This window comes from Acomys minous (assembly GCF_964271855.1).
Source record: "Acomys minous genome assembly, chromosome: 1".
Lineage (NCBI taxonomy): Eukaryota > Metazoa > Chordata > Mammalia > Rodentia > Muridae > Acomys > Acomys minous.
In genome coordinates, this window is record NC_140483.1 from 127,734,336 (window position 1) to 127,752,811 (window position 18,476).

General features: G+C 35.8%; 1 protein-coding gene across 6 annotated transcripts in view; it reads right to left on the reverse strand.

The window, feature by feature from the left end:
• The window catches only part of WWP1 (WW domain containing E3 ubiquitin protein ligase 1), a 100,146-nt gene that overhangs the window by 64,104 nt on the left and 17,566 nt on the right, over positions 1–18,476 (reverse strand). For 4 of the 6 annotated variants that reach the window (XM_084794043.1, XM_084794041.1, XM_084794042.1 and 1 more), the window contains exons 2-4: positions 6,171–6,261; positions 852–990; positions 111–235 (exon numbers count right to left, since the gene is read on the reverse strand). In XM_084794043.1, the coding sequence (XP_084650169.1) occupies positions 111–235; positions 852–990; positions 6,171–6,240 (334 nt within the window). In that variant the 5' untranslated portion in view covers positions 6,241–6,261. Of the gene's footprint in view, positions 1–110; positions 236–851; positions 991–6,170; positions 6,262–10,442; positions 10,500–18,476 lie in introns of those variants that run through there. The other 2 variants (XM_084794040.1, XM_084794044.1) reach the window with 2 other exon arrangements.

Sequence of the window (18,476 nt, forward strand, 5' to 3'; positions counted from 1 at the left end):
TAAGTTCTTTATAAACACAACACACTACACTTCACAATTGGACTTTAGAAGGGTATGTTTAAAGTCTCTAAAATTAAGAGTAAAAAAACAAAGGTTAGAAAGCCACTTACATTTTCTGTTGTGGGTTAACAGCACTTGTTTCAAGTCCACTGTTGCTTTTCCTAACAGAGCATCTGCTTTTAAAGTGTGATGACTCCAAACTCGAAACTCCAAGGTGGTCTGTGGGGTCACATTTCTGCATGAATAACATTATAACAAAAATAAACATGTCATCACTGTGTGCTAATTCTTCTAAGTTATTTATTTCAATGATTTTTGCAAGCCATAAATTGAGTTTAATACTGTAAAAAACAGTAAACTGGATTAGAAATAAAAATAACTAAGACTTTCAAATATATTAGAACTTTGATAAGTACTTTGAGACTTTTGTGGTTAGCAAGCACTGAGCGACATAAGCGTTGAATGTCTTACTGAGACCTTAGAAAAGCCCCTCCTGTGGGAACACATTTCTAGAGCTATTTAGAATGACTGGCATTAGTTATAATGCTGCTACTAAATGCTAATGTATACTTTGCATGTATAAATTTACTTTAAAATGCCAAAATTAAGAATGACTGACTTTATTTCTAAACCAAACAATCAGAGTAAAAAGGCCATGTAAAATAGTTGTCTATAAAACAAAACTACAAATTATTGTGCTTCTTCTTTGAGAAAAATGAAATAAAAATTTCTTCATATGTTAAATTCTTTCTTAGACAAAGAAAAAACTTTACTGCTTGAAATCCGTCTACACAGCACAGAACTCAGGACCTGTGATTGAAGACTTTGCATCCTCTCCATACAGTACTCACACGGTCAGGCGCTCATCCCACTTTGGATTAGAAGAACTACTGGATTTTGCTGTTTTCTTAATTTCTCCATCTACAATCACTTCAGTATATATTGCTGTTCCAAACCAGTTCTTTTTTCTCTTTAGTTTGGCACTAGAAACTAACAGAAAATATAATTACTACTGAGTGTATGTATTTAAAAATAAAACAAAACAACGAAAAACAGTTCTCCCTACTAGTAAACCAATAAAACCAGAAATAATGTTCTATCTCTAGTATATGTCTTATTGGCAAAAGAAGCTACCAATGTCTGGAAACCATCTAATTTCTCAGTAGCCAAGTTATTGACATAATCCATCTATTTGAAAAGGATGATTCATTCATTTTAATAGATCCAGACAAGTATAAATATATCCAAATTAATTTTAAGACATTTGTTACTTCACCCAAAGAGCAACTGACCATTAAGTAGCAACTTTCCTATCTTCTCCTAACGTCCCCAAATCTGTCTGTATAGACTGCCTATTCTGAAATTCCATGTAGTGAGGTCTTACATGACTCCCTTCTTTCACTTAACATGTTTTCAGGTTTTGTCAGTGTTGTAGCGTGCATCAATATTTCATTCCTTTTCTGGTAAATATCATTCCATTATTGATACACCACATTTTTCTAATCTGTTAGTTGACGAACAGATTAATTAGCCGATGTGTTTAAAACTTCCATGAACACTCATGTGCAAGTTTTGCTCTGAACTTGTTTTCATTTACTTAGGACATATGAGACCTGCTGGGTAACCCTGTAAATCTCTGTTAACTAAATGCCAGACTATTTTTCCAAAGTGGTTGCATCATTTTACACTCTTGTCAAACATAATGGTACCTGATTTCAGCATTATATATTGATATATATTTGAGATAAAGTTCTCCCTATGTAACCCAAGCTAGGCTTGTATGTGCAAGCCTCCCTCCTCGGTCTCCCACACAGAGGCCATCAGTGCCATATCTGGATGGCTTCTCTCTTTACCTACTATTTAAATATTATTTCAAACTGTACCAAGGATTGCAGGGAAAGTAAATGTCTTCATCAAGAAAGTATTCACTATATAACTGTGGCCCATATATTATAAATTATTTAGTGTTATACCTAGAAAAAAGTAGTTTCACACAAAAGTTATGTGATTAAGAAAAACTTGAAAATCAAACTGTCATCATGAAACAAAGAATAGCCATAACCTTTTACAAGAAGAGAAGTTTAAATTACCCAAGTTAGTAAGGAATTACTTTAGCCTTAGCATGTGCCTTTAACGAATGCAACTGTAATTCCAAATACAGAATGTGCACTTCTAGGCTAAATCACTGACTATAGGCAGTGAAAACAGCACATTATGGTCACTTCTACAACCAACCTTCTGTAAGCATCCTGGGTCTGAGACAACAAAGGAAAAGACTCTGTGTCACACACGAGTCATTAAAATAAGAAATAAAACAACATAAGCTTCCATCCTACAGAGAGAAACTAGTCAAACAAACCAATGACATATATTTGTCAGAGGTAAAATGTTTGAAATAGATACCTCTCTATTACCATGTAAAGAATAACAAAAAAAAGATATTTTAAACAAATGCTTATTAAAATATTGACAACAAAGTGCCAACAATTTTCAACATTACATCTGAAGTGCTACTGTGAGGGTCTTAATACAATTCATTCCTATCTTTTGATGTTCCAAGTTGCTCTAAGTTCATGACCAAAGGAAACTCCCCAAACAGAAGATATCATTCCAAATAAAAGTTATTTCCTTGATACATACAGGTCCTATCTATCCACACAGTGTATGTGAAGAGAAGGAAGAGAAGACAATAAAGGATCATTAAGGCATACAAGTGTAAACTGTCTGGATTCATGTTTTAACTTTGCTTTACTAGAATCCTGACCTGAAGGTCAATTAACGGCTCTGCCCTCCATTTTCTCACCTGAAAAACAGGGGAACAATAATACCCAATTCTTAGGATTGGTGAGTGAAGGCATGAAAAAGCACTATCATCATCAACAAATTCCCAGCATCCAATATGGTGACTGTACCTATGCCATTACTAATTATTACTAATGAGGTAACTGCAAACCCACTCAAAATATACCCACTGTGTACCTTTATTCAGCAAAGTGCTTGATAACACTAAATTTGCTAATGTAACAGATTATCCTGCTACAGATTTCTTTAATGTATTTTTAAATCTCATAAAATTTGGTAACATGATGGCTTAATCATACATATAAAATTAATGGTATAGTTTTAAATCAAGTGAATGCTACTATTTTAAACATAAGTTCTAACTAGTGGAAACATAAGATAAACTGCATTTCCCATTTACTGGTTTACTTTGGTATTATACTCAAAATGCCCTTCATAGTAACACTGTGTAAATACTAAAATTTTATTGAGACAGGATGAGGGGTCCTTAATTTAAAAGGCCCATAATGTCTCTTAAAACCTTTAGTAACCAATGAATATGGTCCACATGAAAATGAGCATAAAACTTGAATGATGGACATCAAAGAAGAAGAAATGATTTTATATATTCTTAGATCTGGGAATTTTAACATAAAAGCTTTAAATTATCTTCAATTTAATATATAGTTTTTCAACAAAAACACCAAATTACTGAGCTTGAGTGTTTAGGGTAGGCACAGAGAAAAATGAAGAGCTCAAATTCAAATAAAGAGCAAAAGAAAATAGACAAATATTCATAAAATGTGAACTAATTAAGAGATTTCTCCAAATTTATATACTATAAAATGAAAATAACTAGAGAGTCTGATAGTGATATAAGAAAATATGAATAGAAAAAGTAAGGTGGTAACACTTAAAATCAACAACCAAAAACAACTGGTTAGGCCAAAAGTAATTAAATGCTTGAGAAAAATCACTTATAACACACATCACAAACACTAAATACACTCAAAGTAAAACGAAAGGCCAGTGAGCTAGTGCTATGGGTAAAGGCACTTGCCACCAAGCTTAATGATATAAATTCGCTCCCTAGAACCCACAGGCTGTTCTCTGACCTATACATGTACTATGCCACATATATGTGCATGTACATAAATGTAAAATCAATATACTTTATAATTAAGGTACCATAAAACATAATAGCTTAAAAATTATAAATTATAAATATATATTATATTTATATATAATATATATAATTTACAAGTTTTTAAGCCAAGTAATATTTATATACATTTCAAACTTTGTTTTGCTGGAAATCTTAAAATCTATAATACTGAAAATTACTTATCTCTGAGTGCTATTATACTTAAGTCCACAGTATAATAAATTACAACAGACTACCTTCTGTTTGACTTTTAGATAATGATTTTCCTATTTCCAGGATATTTACTGATTGACTGGCTAGTTGCATTTTCAGAAGATGAGATGAGCCCAAAGCCTCAGGAAAGCACTGTATCACAGAGCTACATGTACAGCACTCTGTCCTTTTAAGTCTGCTTCTTCCAATCACATATAGATTAAGGCAGAAATAAAAAGGAGACATGGGTACAGTGGCACACATTTATGTCCAGGGCTTAAGGGGCTGCAGGAGGATCATGAAGCCACCCCAGGGCTCCACGGAGTGATTCTGTCTCAAAGAGGAAAAGAAAAAGAAAATGATGGACATGGTAGTAGTACATGCCTGTAGTCCCAGTCCTGGGGAAATGGAAGCAGGAGGACCACAAAGTCAAGACTAGCCTTTGCTACCGAGTTAGTTCCAGGGTGATATGAGCTGCATTGTTAGACCTTGACTCAAAAAACCTAACCTAAACTACATCTCATTTCGTACTTGCATTTGAAGATCTTAGCTCTCATCTTCCAGCTCCTGATGCCACACCTGCCACTTGCTGCCATGCTTTCCTCACTACCATGGACTCTTACCTCTCCAAAACTGTAAGCCCAAATGAACTGTTTTCCTTGTAAGTCGCCTTGGCCTGTTTTATCACAGCAATAGAAGAATGATACAGAAGGTGGTACCAGAGAGGCAACTGTTGCTGTGAAGAACCAAACCAAGTAATTTTTGGAGAAATGTAGAAAAGCTTGGTACTTTGGAATAGAAAAGCAGTTTAAGACTGTAAGGGAGCTTAATGGGCCATCCTAGGAGGAGCTCAGAACACAGTAGTGGTGAGATCATTGCAGATAGCGAAAGCCCAGCTCAAAAGGGGTTTCAGAGGAGAGCAACATTACCAACTGGGCAAATAGGCATTGGTGTGAAATTCTTGCAAAGAATCTGCTTTTTGCCCTTGTCCTAAAGACTTGCCTGAGGCAAAAATTAAGACATAATTGACTATTTTCTTTAGCAGAAGCTATTTCAAAGCAGCATAATAATGAATCTGTGACATGATTGTTATTTAAAATACTTATTTGGATCTACAATGAAAAAGGATAAAGGGGCAGAGGGAAAAGCAAAATACACAGTTTGGAGAGGAAAAGAACAACAGGACATCTAATGATGCAGCCAGGACTTGTGGTGGAAGAGCCAGGGAGATTAGCATCATTAAGAAGCCTCCTACTTAGCACTAGATGAAGAAAATGTGGCCTGGGAGCAATACTTGACCCAGCTAAACTTCCGATTGTGAAAGAGTTTAACGTATTCCCTGCTCCTACAAAGCAAGAGAATAAAAGCCCTGCTGCTGATATGATGTCCATCTTTAGCTGGCCTCCTGATCATTCATTCCTGGGCTGCTTGCTTTGGAGGCATGAACATGCAAGAGCAAAGGGGTCATGGATTCTCTCAGTTTCCAGATAGACAACTGCCAGACTCCAACAATAGAGGGATCTTGCATGAAGGTACCTGATTGTTTAAAAATTAAAAGGGCTAGTGAAGTAAGCTGGACTGAGGATATAGTTCAGTGGAAGAATGCTTGCCTAGCATGCACAAGGCCCTGGCTTCCATCTCCAGGACCCAAAAGGGAAGTTAAAAAGAGAGAGAGAGAGAGAGAGAGAGGGAGACTCCCAACTAGCATCCTCATTACTAAGAAAAGGCACTAGTTCCTCTGGAACTGTCTCCTCCTTTGTAGTCAGAAGCAGTTGTTTTCATTACTCAAGTTACTGTGAAATCAAGATCAAGGATTTTACAAAGTGATTTTTATTTCAAAAACATAGACTAAGAAAATTATAATAAGGTCAAGGCAGGGAAAAAAGAATAGAATGTATAGGTAATACACTAAAACTCAGTGCCACCTAACTTCATTGTGTGTTTCAAGAGTACCACTTATGGCCTAATTATGTATGCAAAATCCACCTTCATCTAGCCATCACAATGCTACACCATTACTAAAATCACTTACCAGTTACCTTTAACTGTAACCTTCCACTGTGGTTATCACTAGTATCAGACCTTGGTGAAGCAGTGGCCATGTCCCAAAATTCACCTTGGCTCTATTAAAAAAAAAAAAAAAAAAAGAAAGTAAGAAAGAAAGAAAAAAGATAATTTGTTCATGTGTCAGGAGATTACAATTTTCAAGATGATTAAAATTGTTCATTTAAACCAATGAAAATTCACACCCATTACAAGTTCTCAGTTGTCTTTAAAATTAAGACAGTATAATGATATCTTGTAAGAGTGTGACCAATTAACTATATCTGAGTCAATCTGACCAACATAGGAAATGATAGCACTAAGAATCCAGGATCATATGAATATATATGATTATGCTAACATACTTATTATACATGTATATATTATTGAAATCTCCATCATTCTTGAATATTTCATGTGAGTCTCCTAAGAATAAAAACATTCTTCTAAATAATCACAGCACAAGATAAACTGTATATTCAAACAGGAATTTAAATTTTGTTTAAAAAATTAAACAAAAAGCAGGGCTCACTACAGCTTTCGTCTACATCCTACATAAAGGCTCAACCTTTGACCTACTAAAGATAAAGTGGGATATTATAGAAAATACTGAGAAATACTAATGAATGTTAGTATTTATCTTGCTCACAATTGGTTATCTTTCCCTGCTCCATTAAGTCCTTTTTCTAAATTTAGGGAGCTGTATTCTAAAATCATCTCTCTCTTCCCTTGCTTAGACTGTGTGTTGGCATAGACACATGCATATGCAGACACAAACATAACAGAGTAAGAGTTGCTTAATCTCTGACGGAGCCCTCATTCATGTCAATGCTCTTGTTATACAGCTGAGAGAACAGGCTGACAAATGATATCTGCTTAGGAGCAATCAGCTATCATGTTCATATAAGGAAATCAAATTGCCAGCCCTGAAAGCATAGATACAAGTAACATTATGTATTCATTATATATGCATGCAATAACAAATTAGTGAAGAAAATTAGGACATAATTTTGACAGATAGAGACATATGGAAGAGTTTTGGAAGGATGAAAGGGAAGGGAGAAATATCCTTATATTAATCTCAAGAATTTAAAAAGTGGATGAACTTTAAAAAGAAGAAAATCAATTAAAATGGAACACTTAAATTATCAACCAAGGCGGGGGGCGGGGAAGGAATGGAAATTGAAGGCTTTTTCAATTTCTAACAGTCTGGTCTACTATATATTATAAAATATTTCCCTTCCTGCTTTAACATAAAACACTTCCTGTACACCTCAAAACCAACTATCTTTATCATTTTCCCAATTCTGTTATGCTCTTTTTTTTCCTTAACTATGTTCATAGCACCTTTACTCATAATAACCAGAATCTGGAAACAACCTAGATGTCCCTCAATCAAACAATGGATAAAGAAACTGTGGTACATTTACAAAGTGGAATATTACTCAGCCATTAAAAACAAGGAAATCTTGAAATTTGCAGGCAAATGGGTGGAACTAGAAAAGATCATCCTGAGTGTGGTAACTCATACCCAGAATGACATGCATCACATATACTCACTTATTGTTGATCTTTTGATTTTATCTCCCAATTTAAACAACAATATATATGTCAAGATTTCAATTTCTTGTATTTGTCAAGACTTGGTATATGTTCAAACATGTAGTCTATTCTGGAAATGTAGCATATGCTAATAAGAAGAATGCATAGTTTTCATTCTTTTCATGAAATATTCTGTAAATATCTGTGAATCCATTCTATATATAATATAGTTTAATATCCTTGTTTGTTTTTATATGCCTTTCTCTCATTGGTAAAGTGTAAAATTGTAGGTACTAACTATTACTGCAAAGGGGTCTACATTTCCTTTCCTTATATTCTTTTAATTTTTTCCTATTTGTAAACAACAAAATAAAATATAAGATAAAACAAAAACCATATATCAAATTTGGATAAGAGAAACCTACTGAAGAAAAAAAGCCCCAGGAGAAGGCACAAGAACCAGAGACCTACATGATCACCGATCACCGATTCAGGAGTCCCATAAAAGTATTTTTGTTTGTTTGTTTATTAAATATTTTTACATATATATTTATATTATTACACATACATACAATAAACTACGTACAGCAAGAAGAACCACAAAACAATCAGGAATTATATAAATGTTACATTCTGGTGTTTTGGCTATTTGTATTTGGTAGCCTTGAAGAAAACACCTTTCCTATCTTGGTGCATCTAAAATTCTGAATAGAAATCAATCTCCAGCACATCTTGTCATTATCATCTTAAAACATCTATCTAGACCTAAACATATCTTAAACCCTAAACAACTGAGCTTAATTGTAAAACTAAACTATCTGGTCTTCAACTCCATCAGAGATTTGAGAAGGAATAAAATTGATTACCTGAGTAAACCGGAAGTGCAGGCTAGCAGCTTCCCAATTGCAAAGATGACAGACACCTCCCTTCCTGCTTTAACATAAAACACTTCCTGCACAACTCAAAGCGAACTATTTTCCCAGTTCTGTTATGTTCTTAAGTGTGGAAATTACCATGCCTATGCCACATTTATAAATGGTAGCCTTAAAACAAACAAACAAACAAACAAACAAAAGCAGTTAAAATGATTGTAAGAAATGGTGGGGCAGATGGTTCAATGCATGAAGACAGCTGCTGTCATGGCTGACGACCTTAGTTCAGTCCTCATATCCCACAAGCTATCCTGTAACCTGAACATGCACAGCACAGCGTGTGTCCCATCCCCACATAAATAAAAATAAATGAATAAATGGTAAGTCATATAGACAAACATGCTGTCCTGGATGTGTGTGCTGATAGTTGCAGTGTGTGGTCAAGAAACAAAAATGGGGCCTGCTTTAAGGTGAAGGGAGCTGAGACCTCATTGTGAGGACTCATAACAAAATTACATCAGAGCACTGACAACCTATAACATACACTCTCAGGAAAACACTCAAATTTAGTCACTGGAGTTACTTAAACCAACAGTCTAATCTAAGGCTTTGAGTAAGAGTCCGTAGAAGTCCAGTAAAATAGCTTTGACTGTCAAGAACATTGAAAATTACAACTGTATGCTTTTAAATTCTAGTTTTATCAATGAAGGATGAAAAAAAGATGGCCAATCAAGAATTTATAATGGTTTTTGTTGTCATTAAAGTTTTTGAAAATCAAAAAAAAAAAAGAATAAATAAACTATACAAATATATGCTTGAAAAACAACCAGATAAAATTGATTTACACAGATATTTTACTTTATAATAGATTTGGATTTATAGAAAAATGTAAAAGGTCAAGTTCACACAGAACCTACAACCAACTTCCCTTGTTATTTATTCATTTACTTTTATTCTAAAGAATTCCTAAAATCTATATAGACTTAAGAATGCAATGTGATTTTTTTTTAAAAAACTAAGTGTATGGGTGTTTTGTTTGTATATATGTGTATGTGCCACATTTGTGCAGTGCCTATGTAGGCCACAAGGGTGTCAGATCCTCTAGAACTAAAGTTACAGGTGGTTGTAAGCTGTCATGTTGTAAGCTGGGGATTGAACCTGGATCCTGTGGAAGCGCAGCCAGTATTCCCAGGCACAGAGCCATTCCTCCAGCCCTAATATGATGCTTAGATACATTGTGAAATATTTACACCAGGGTAAACATATCTATCTCTTCAAGTATTTATAATCTTGTTTTTGTTTTTTGTGGCTTTAGGGGCTGGGGATGAAAACATATAAAGTCTTTTCTTTTAGCTTTTTGAACTAATACATTATAGCTACCTACAGAGCGGCTTACGTTACTTATCCAAAGTATAACTTAGTATACATCAATTAACCTTGTTCTGTCATCCCCACCTTCTACTGCCATGTAAGTGAACAAATATCAATGCTATTTATTAACTAAAAGTTCCAGATCTCCTTAGTTTTTACCTGTTCAAAAAAGATCCATTCAAGGGCTCCATAAAAAAGATTGTGTCACATAAAAAAGAATACAACAAGACTAGCGAGAGGCTTAGCAGTTAAGAGCATGTGCTGCTCTTCCAGAGGACCTAGGCTCAATTTCCAGCACCCACACGGCAGCACACAACTATATGTAAATCCAGTAAACACAGAACAATACTGTCTTGTCTCCAAAAGCACTAAGCATGAATTTGGTACACAGATATAGGTGCAAGCAAACCACTCACACACATAAAAGAAACTTTAAGTTAAAAAAGAATATAGTAGCAAGGCATGGCGACACACACCTTCAGTCCCAGCACTCAGGGAGACAGAGGACAGCCTGGTCCACAAAGTGATCCTGTCTTGAAAAAGAAGAATAATAATCAGAAGAATATGAAGGAGAATAAGAAGAATATAAAGGAGAAGAAGAAAAGAAAGAGAAGAGAAGAAGGAGGAAGAGGAAGTGGGAAGAATGAAGAAAGGGGGAAGAAGGAAGGAGGAAGAAGAAAGGGGAAGGGGGAAAGGGAAAAAGAAGGGAAGAAGAGAAGAAGCAGGGAGGAGGAGAAGGAGGAGGGAGGAAGAGAAGAAAGATGGAGGAGATGGAGGAAGGAGGGGGAGAAGAAGGAGAAGGAGGGGGAGAAGAGAAGAAGGGAGAAGAGGAGAAGAGAGGGAGAAGAGGAGGAGGGAGGGTCTTTCCCTTATTTTTGGTGGGCCTAAATTAATTTTTAAAATATCTTATAAAATGTCCAAAACTTGGATCTCTTCAAATTTTCTCACTATGAAAATAAGGTTGCAAGATTGGAGTAAAAAGCAACCACAAAAATATTTTTATCTACATCATTATAAATTTATTTACATTAGTTATATATCAAGGATATACTTTAGAAGCATGATAATGACTGCTAATGCTGACCCTGATCATCTGTCTGAGGAAATGTGTGTCTTACTCCACTACTGTAGTTGTCCATCCTCTCTTTCTCATGCTGTGTTCTGGGAGGAAGTCACTATGGGTGAACTACACTGAAGTACAGAGTTAATTATCTTCCATGTCCCTGAAGGCAGAGCATCAACAAACATATTCTGAGAAAAATCAACAGCTTGGGCTGTACAGTGACAAAGTATTTCAAAATAAACTATCCCTTCTTCCCACCCCACCCTACCCCTCCAAAAAAAAAAATAAGAAGAAGAAGAAGAAGAAAGAGAAGGACGAAGAAGATGGAGAGAGGGAAAATACCCGAGGTTAAAACTTCAAAGACAAAATAATAGCTCATATGCATAAAAAATTAAAACAAGACAGAAAATGACTTAGTTTTCAAAGCTAATGAAAGACACCTCAAATGTTAATGATCACTGCATTGTTTTAAAAAGATAAGCAATATTTAAAAATTCTAACGGATGCACAGCAATAAACCTTTGGAATATAAAAGGATTTGCATTAAAATCTTAATATTAACCAGAAAGAAAAGAGATTAGAATAAGAAGGAAAGTAACATAACATTCTCAATGGCAGCAAGGATGCTTAGAAGCAGACTAGACACTTTGAACAGACTGAGCTGATATAAAAATTAATTATTTAACAGGGGCAGGAAAGATGGCTCAGTGGTTGCAGATGACGAAGGTTTTATTTCCAGCACCACACAGTGGCTCACATCCATCTGTTACTCCTGTTTAAGGAAATCTAATGGTCTCTTATGGCCTCTAATGGGCACCAGGCACACATGCATTAAAAAAAAACTAAACATTTTTAAAATAACATAGCTACTAAAGTCTCTTTGGGAACACAGAAGGCATGAAAAATTACTTAGAAAAATTTAAAAAACTATTATCAACAGCAAGCCTTTACTTCAAGAAATGAAAAGGATGCGTTTCATACAATTCTCAGAAGGATGATCTTAAGTGTTTAAAAAGAGAAAGATGAACAAAGAAGCTAAACATACAAGCAAATGTATAAATATTATCTAAAATTATTAAGAATATTTTATTAGTTTTTATTAGAGCTTAAATATGGAAGACTACAACAAAGATAAAATCACTGCTCACAAGAGGTACTACAATGTGGTTGAACATTATTCGATAGAGATTTCTTGGCAGATTTTCAAGGTTGGTCATAAAAAGAAAATGGGATAATAGTTTCCAAATTATAAAGGAAGTTACAGAATAAAAGAAAAATAATTCAATCAATCAAAAGGTTAGAAAGCACAAATTAAGAATTTTATATATAGAAATAGAGAAAATATAAAGAAAGATAATAGAAATATAGAAATAGAATAAATATATAGAAACAGATTCAAATGTAAAGAAATATATAAAATAAAGACACTGAAAATATGAAAGTAAAAATAAACACACAAATAAGAAGGCTGGGTTCCAGCAAGAAAGAAAACAGCATTACTAAGGAAAATGATAGATGGCTTAGTTCAGTTAGAAGACATGAAGCCAAAGTGGAACGTCTTAAAAACAAATGTACATACTTTTTCTCCAAACATGGTGACTTAAACAAGAAAATAAATCAAGGGGAATTCTACTTTCTGATAGATGCCTTGCTAAATATTCCTCAAACTAACTAGCTGAAGTAGTAGAATGTTTAGCCTAGGAGCAGATGTCTCAACCACTTGGCATGGTGATGAAGACAGCAGGTATAGGGCATCTCCAACTGACTACATCCTGCCTGTTATTCCATGGGTGATTTAAGATTCCAGTAAAAGCCAGTGACATCTTCACAAGCTTAGACAGTGCGCTGCTTTCTAGGGAATTTGATTTGAGATGTGACAGGTATATCCATTAAAGAATCCTTTAGACCACTAAATACCAATCAATTAACCACATAAGCCCAGCCACCTAGAGAAGTCAGAAGGCTTGATTACTTCAGTTTTCTCTTTTGTGAACAAGGTCTCACTATGTAGCTCTGGCTGTCCTGGAACTACTATATAGACCAATCTGAAATCACACTCGCAGAAATCCATCTACCTCTGCCTTCTGAGTGCTGGGATTAAACACATTAAATTTAAAGACTAGGATTCAATGATGCCCTTAGATCAATGAAGTCTTTCAGTAAGAGAGCGAGTTGATACTGCTGATCATATACAGGACAAAGATAAGGACAAGTGATCTTTCTTTTGGCCATGATTGAATTCAAGATGATTAAACAGATAAAGAATGGACAATCTATCCTGCCAAAACTAGCTTTGATGAGTCTTCAACCTAGAAGAGGCGATGCTCTCAAAAAATTGAAGGCAAATATGATTGTTATGAAAGCAAAAGATATACAGATTGCTACAATGACTGAGGCAGTAAATACTAAGATACTGGGGATGACTCCGGAAAAAGCACTTGTCTCCTGTAGGAAGAGCAAGTGTGGACCACTGAAATGCCTATGGCAGATTGGCACAATCAGATTTGGAACTCCAAAGGCAGTGGCCCATAGGATGATTACAGGAGTGGTAATATTTCAAGGTTTTTTATAGTGTGACAGGTTCACTCACCACAGTTGTGCTTGATGCAAATAGGATGCCAGACAATCATTGCTACCAAAGACCAACGTGGAACAGTAGCTTCTGAGTTCACTCTCATACCAAATATGATTAAAGACATGGACACTCATAGGAGCAAGCAAACAAAAGCAACCTTCAGTAAGAGAAAATTAAGAAAATAGGGGAAAGTAAGAGAAACTCCACAGAGTAGAAAAAGATCCTAAAAGAGGAAACATTGAACTTCTTTGTCTAGTGGTTTTTATAGAACTGTGGCAAAAAAACTGGGCAAAAGCCAAGATAATCACTATGAGATTGGTTAGTCCTCTGAGCTATCACGGGCTGAGCCACTGGAGGGCCCACATGCTCTATCCATGTCCCATCCAAAGAGATGATGACCACGTCAGGTCTACATGAAGTTCACTAGTGACGGGTGGTTGAAGCCCCCCCAATACTGCTTTGTCCATCTCTGACGCCAGCTTATAAGCTGTTGACCTTGACTGTCTGCTAGCTATTAATTACTGGCTAGTGTTGCTACTTCCAGTCTTGTCTCAGTGCTGTCAATCACACTGAGCTCTCTTTGTTCCTCAGAGTCATCACAAAGTAGCTACAGGCATTCTTAACTCCTGATTTATAAGTCAGGTCTGGGTCTTTTTTCTAAAATAAGTAGAGGCTTTCTTCTTTACTTTACTTTACTTACTCTTTTATATAACTGGATGCATTAGAAGCAAGAAAATGTAAAACAATAGGGCCCAGCACACGTTCTCAGCAACAGGGACAAGTTTCACAGAAGACAGCCTGCCAGTCTACCAACACTGGCCTGTCTGTGTGTCTTTTTCTTATGTCTCCTAGGCTATCTCATTCAGCTGTAAACCCTTTGTTTCTCATCCCTTGTGTTTCCAATTCAATTGTTTTAGCAATAACCTTCCTTCCTTTTAGCCTGTTTCCATTATAATACATATGTGTTACTTGCATATGAGGGCCTTTTCCCCTTACTACCTACAAAGACCCAGATCATTAATCAGTAATAGACATCCCTTCCAAAAACCCAAAGGTGACGCTTCAGATTACTCCTTAGTAAAATGACTCCTGCTGACACCTTCCAATCTAGTCCAGCAACTTTTATATTGTGAAAGACAACACCTGATGACTAAGTGGAAAGTAAGAGGTGGGAGAGCAACTGTGAAAAGAGCAGGAGAAATGGAAGTATCAGTCAGGCAAACCACTAGAATGATGGTGTCCAGATTGGCAAAGTGAAGAAATCTAGACCTTGGAATGAACATGGATAGGAAATGAGTCATCTGACACTGGGGCCTTCGCCACTTGTGTGGGAGGATGTAAGGAGGAGAGTGAGAGGTCTCCGGAAGATGAATCACTCAGCGAAGTGGAAGACTCACTACTCTTCAACTTCTAAGTAGCCAACCCTGTGGCTTCTCCTAATCTACCCCTCCCCTCATCACATTCAGAGCAAACAAATCTCTAAACACAAGTCGAAACTCATCATCTAGTAATGGTATGACGGAGCTTCAAAGACCTCAGAAGCTATAGGGAAACTGACTAACTGAGCACTGTGGAGATTCAATTTTTCACATTTAATCACAGATGAATTAAAGAAAGATTTAGTGAACAAAATCAAGTATATATCTATTGTAATTCTTAGTAAATAAGCATTCTTTTTAAGGACTCAAAGGAAGTATAAAATGGCAATACAATAATGACGATCTCACTGAACTTCACTGGCTTCCTATTCTCTGACCATAATAAGTTCAACTAAAAATTAACATGAAACGATAATTTCTAATGCAAACAGAATTAAAAGCTACTTCTAATTTTTTTTGAATTGTGTTCATTGAGTAAACTATAATGGCACTTTTCAAATAAAAATCAACTGAATGATAAAAACATATTACATATAAAATTTGTGGACTATCAAATAGTTCTGCTTACAAGCAAGTATATGTAGTCTTATCAAGTGACCTAGGGAAAGAGAATTTGAAGTTGTGAGTTAATTAGGCATAATCAACTTGAGGAAAACTATAAGGAGGTGATATTGAAGTAGAAAAATAGTAATAAAAAGTATCAATAAATACAAAAGCTATTTCTTAGAAAACAAACCTACTGCTTAGCTATTTCCACTTAATTGAACTATTCTCTACTGGAAGACAGAAGGAGGTTCGTAGGACTCCAGAAACTAAGAAAAGTTAGGGTTAGAAAATAAGACTAAAAAATTCAGACATTTTTAAAATTCAAGTGTTCCCTCCCCAGGATTACATAATTAGCAATTATTACACAAGCAATTGATAAGAAGGAGAACTGCCTGAAAACTGGTCAGGGAGCTAGCTCTAGGAATACAGCTTTTATGAGCTGTCACCTATGCTAGAATCATATAGCTACAGAGATTTTTCAAGTTCCTCAACCACACTCTTAAAAATAAACCCAATGGATTCACTGGCTCATCAAGCTGGACTAACTGGATACAATTGTTTCTCTGATCTATTGTCAGTGCTCTACCTGGAAAGAACTGATACTTGTTCTCATTTCCCAGAAAACCTAACAATAAAACAATAGTAAATAAATGGCTAGCAAGATTGATGAAGAAACAGAAAGCCCTAAAAAAGAACAATGGATGTACGAACATTCCATGTGGCAGATGCAATAACACACAACTGAAAGAAGTTGGAGGGTCCCAGATTAGAGCTCTGTGAGGATCAGGAGCTTAAACACCAAGGATAAGGAAGCAGGTAGGGTGGGTGGGTTGAGCCTGACTGGACAGCCCCCGCTAACAGCAAAGAAAAGAACCCAGGCTAAACTGAAAATGATATGAAAAGCCCTGAGTGCAACCAAAGCAGAGAACAGGCTACAGCCCACAATGATGAAAATAACTGCCCTGTCGATGACGGCCTATGGAGCCCGTCATGACAGCAGCCCGACAACTGCAGATACAAATCACAACAGAAGGCAGGCAAGTAAATGGTCCTGAAATTATCAATATGAAAAAAGATGAAACTGGATCTCTATCTCCTATCACTTTGTATTTAAAAAAAAAAATTCAGGGTATATTAACAATGTGAATATAAAATGCAAACTAGCAATGTCAGTATGATTGTTTTACATTTCTTCTAAGGCAGAATTAAACAATACAGACAAGTCTTACTAACCAAGAGAAGAAAAAAACAAAAACAACAATATTTTGATTACATGCAAGCAGAGAACATCTCTTTATCATAAAGAAAACTATAGTAACTAATTTTCCTTGTCTGGCAACGATGGATCCACAGGTAAAGGATCTTTGCCATCAGGCCTGATGACTTGAGTTTAATCTCTGAGATGTACATGGTGGATGAAAAGGATCAATTCCTCCAAATTGTCCTGTGACCTACACACAGGCCTTGACATATATCCTGGTACACACACATAAATAAATGTATGTAATGAACTTTTTTACATAAGAGAATAAAGAACCAGATGTGGTGCACGCACCTTTAATCCCGAGCACTTGGGAGGAAGAGGCACCAGATCTCTGTCAGTTCAAGGCCAGCCTGGTCTACAAAGTGAATTCAGGACAGCCGAGGCTACACAGAGAAACTCTGTCTTGAAAAACAAGAGAGGAGAGAGAGAGAGAGAGAGAGAAGAGAATAACACCAAAAGGCAAGCTATAAGATGGGAAATGCCTGTAAAACAAAATCTACTTAAAGATTAGCACCTAAGCTTTGTAAGGATGTGTACAAGGGCTGAGAAGAGAGATATCAGCCAGTAAAGTACTTGCCTTGCAAGAATGAGGACCTATGCCCAATCCCTAGAACTATGTAAAAACCAATCAGATGTGGTGCTGCAGCCTGGTCCACATGATGAGTCCCACGCCAGTGAAAGACCTATCTCAAAAGCAAGACAAAAACCAAAAACAAACAAACAAACAAAAACTAAAACAACAACAAAAAAGGGGCTGGGTGAGAAGACAGTGCCGCAGGACAATAGCTTAAGTTGTCCTCTGGTCTCCACACGTGTACATACAACATGTATGTTGACACATATATGCAGGTACACATAAGATACAAACACTGCCTACACATAACAAGAGAAAGATAATACAGCTAGCTAACAGGTAAACTCTTGACTGGAATTTCACAGGCAAGGAAACTTATAAAATAAACAAATACATAAAGAAATGTAGGATGTCATCATCTATCAGAAAATATAACGTCAGACAACAGGATGCCATTGTAAAGTTCTCAAAATAGTAAAAATCCAAAGCATTAACATGAAACATTGAAAAGAAACAGAACGGAGACCTATCTAATAGATGTCACATAGGTATAAAACTGGAAAAATCCTGCTGAAACACAATTTGACATTACCTTGTAAAGTTGAACATTCAGGTGCTCTTCTATGGGCAATTCTCAATTTTATAATAAAATACTTTTATACTTCTATTTTAAGTATACCATCTTACATAATAAAAACAACTAAATCTAAATCTATTCCAACATCTATTGACAAAAAGCTGTTATATAAATTGGGCTAATTCACATAATGGAGCACTAAGGAGCATTAGGAGCGAATGAAATACAGCTGTAGGCAGTGACATGAATGAGTCTTAGAAATGTACCAGTGAGTGGGAGAAAAGGCAAGACTTCTCAGTGGTAACATATTCCTCCCACTCAGCCCCACATCAACACTTAGCACTTTGTCACCAAGAAATCCTACAAATCCTAAGAGCAAAGGAAGAAAATGAGTGTTTGTTTGTTTGTTTGGTAGTTACTACGAACTCATCTTTTGCTACTAATTTTTTTAGAAAGTACCATGATCCCATGACTGGAAAAGAAAATAAAAAAACAGAAGAAACTGTGGATGACAGCCTTAAAATCTTGTAGA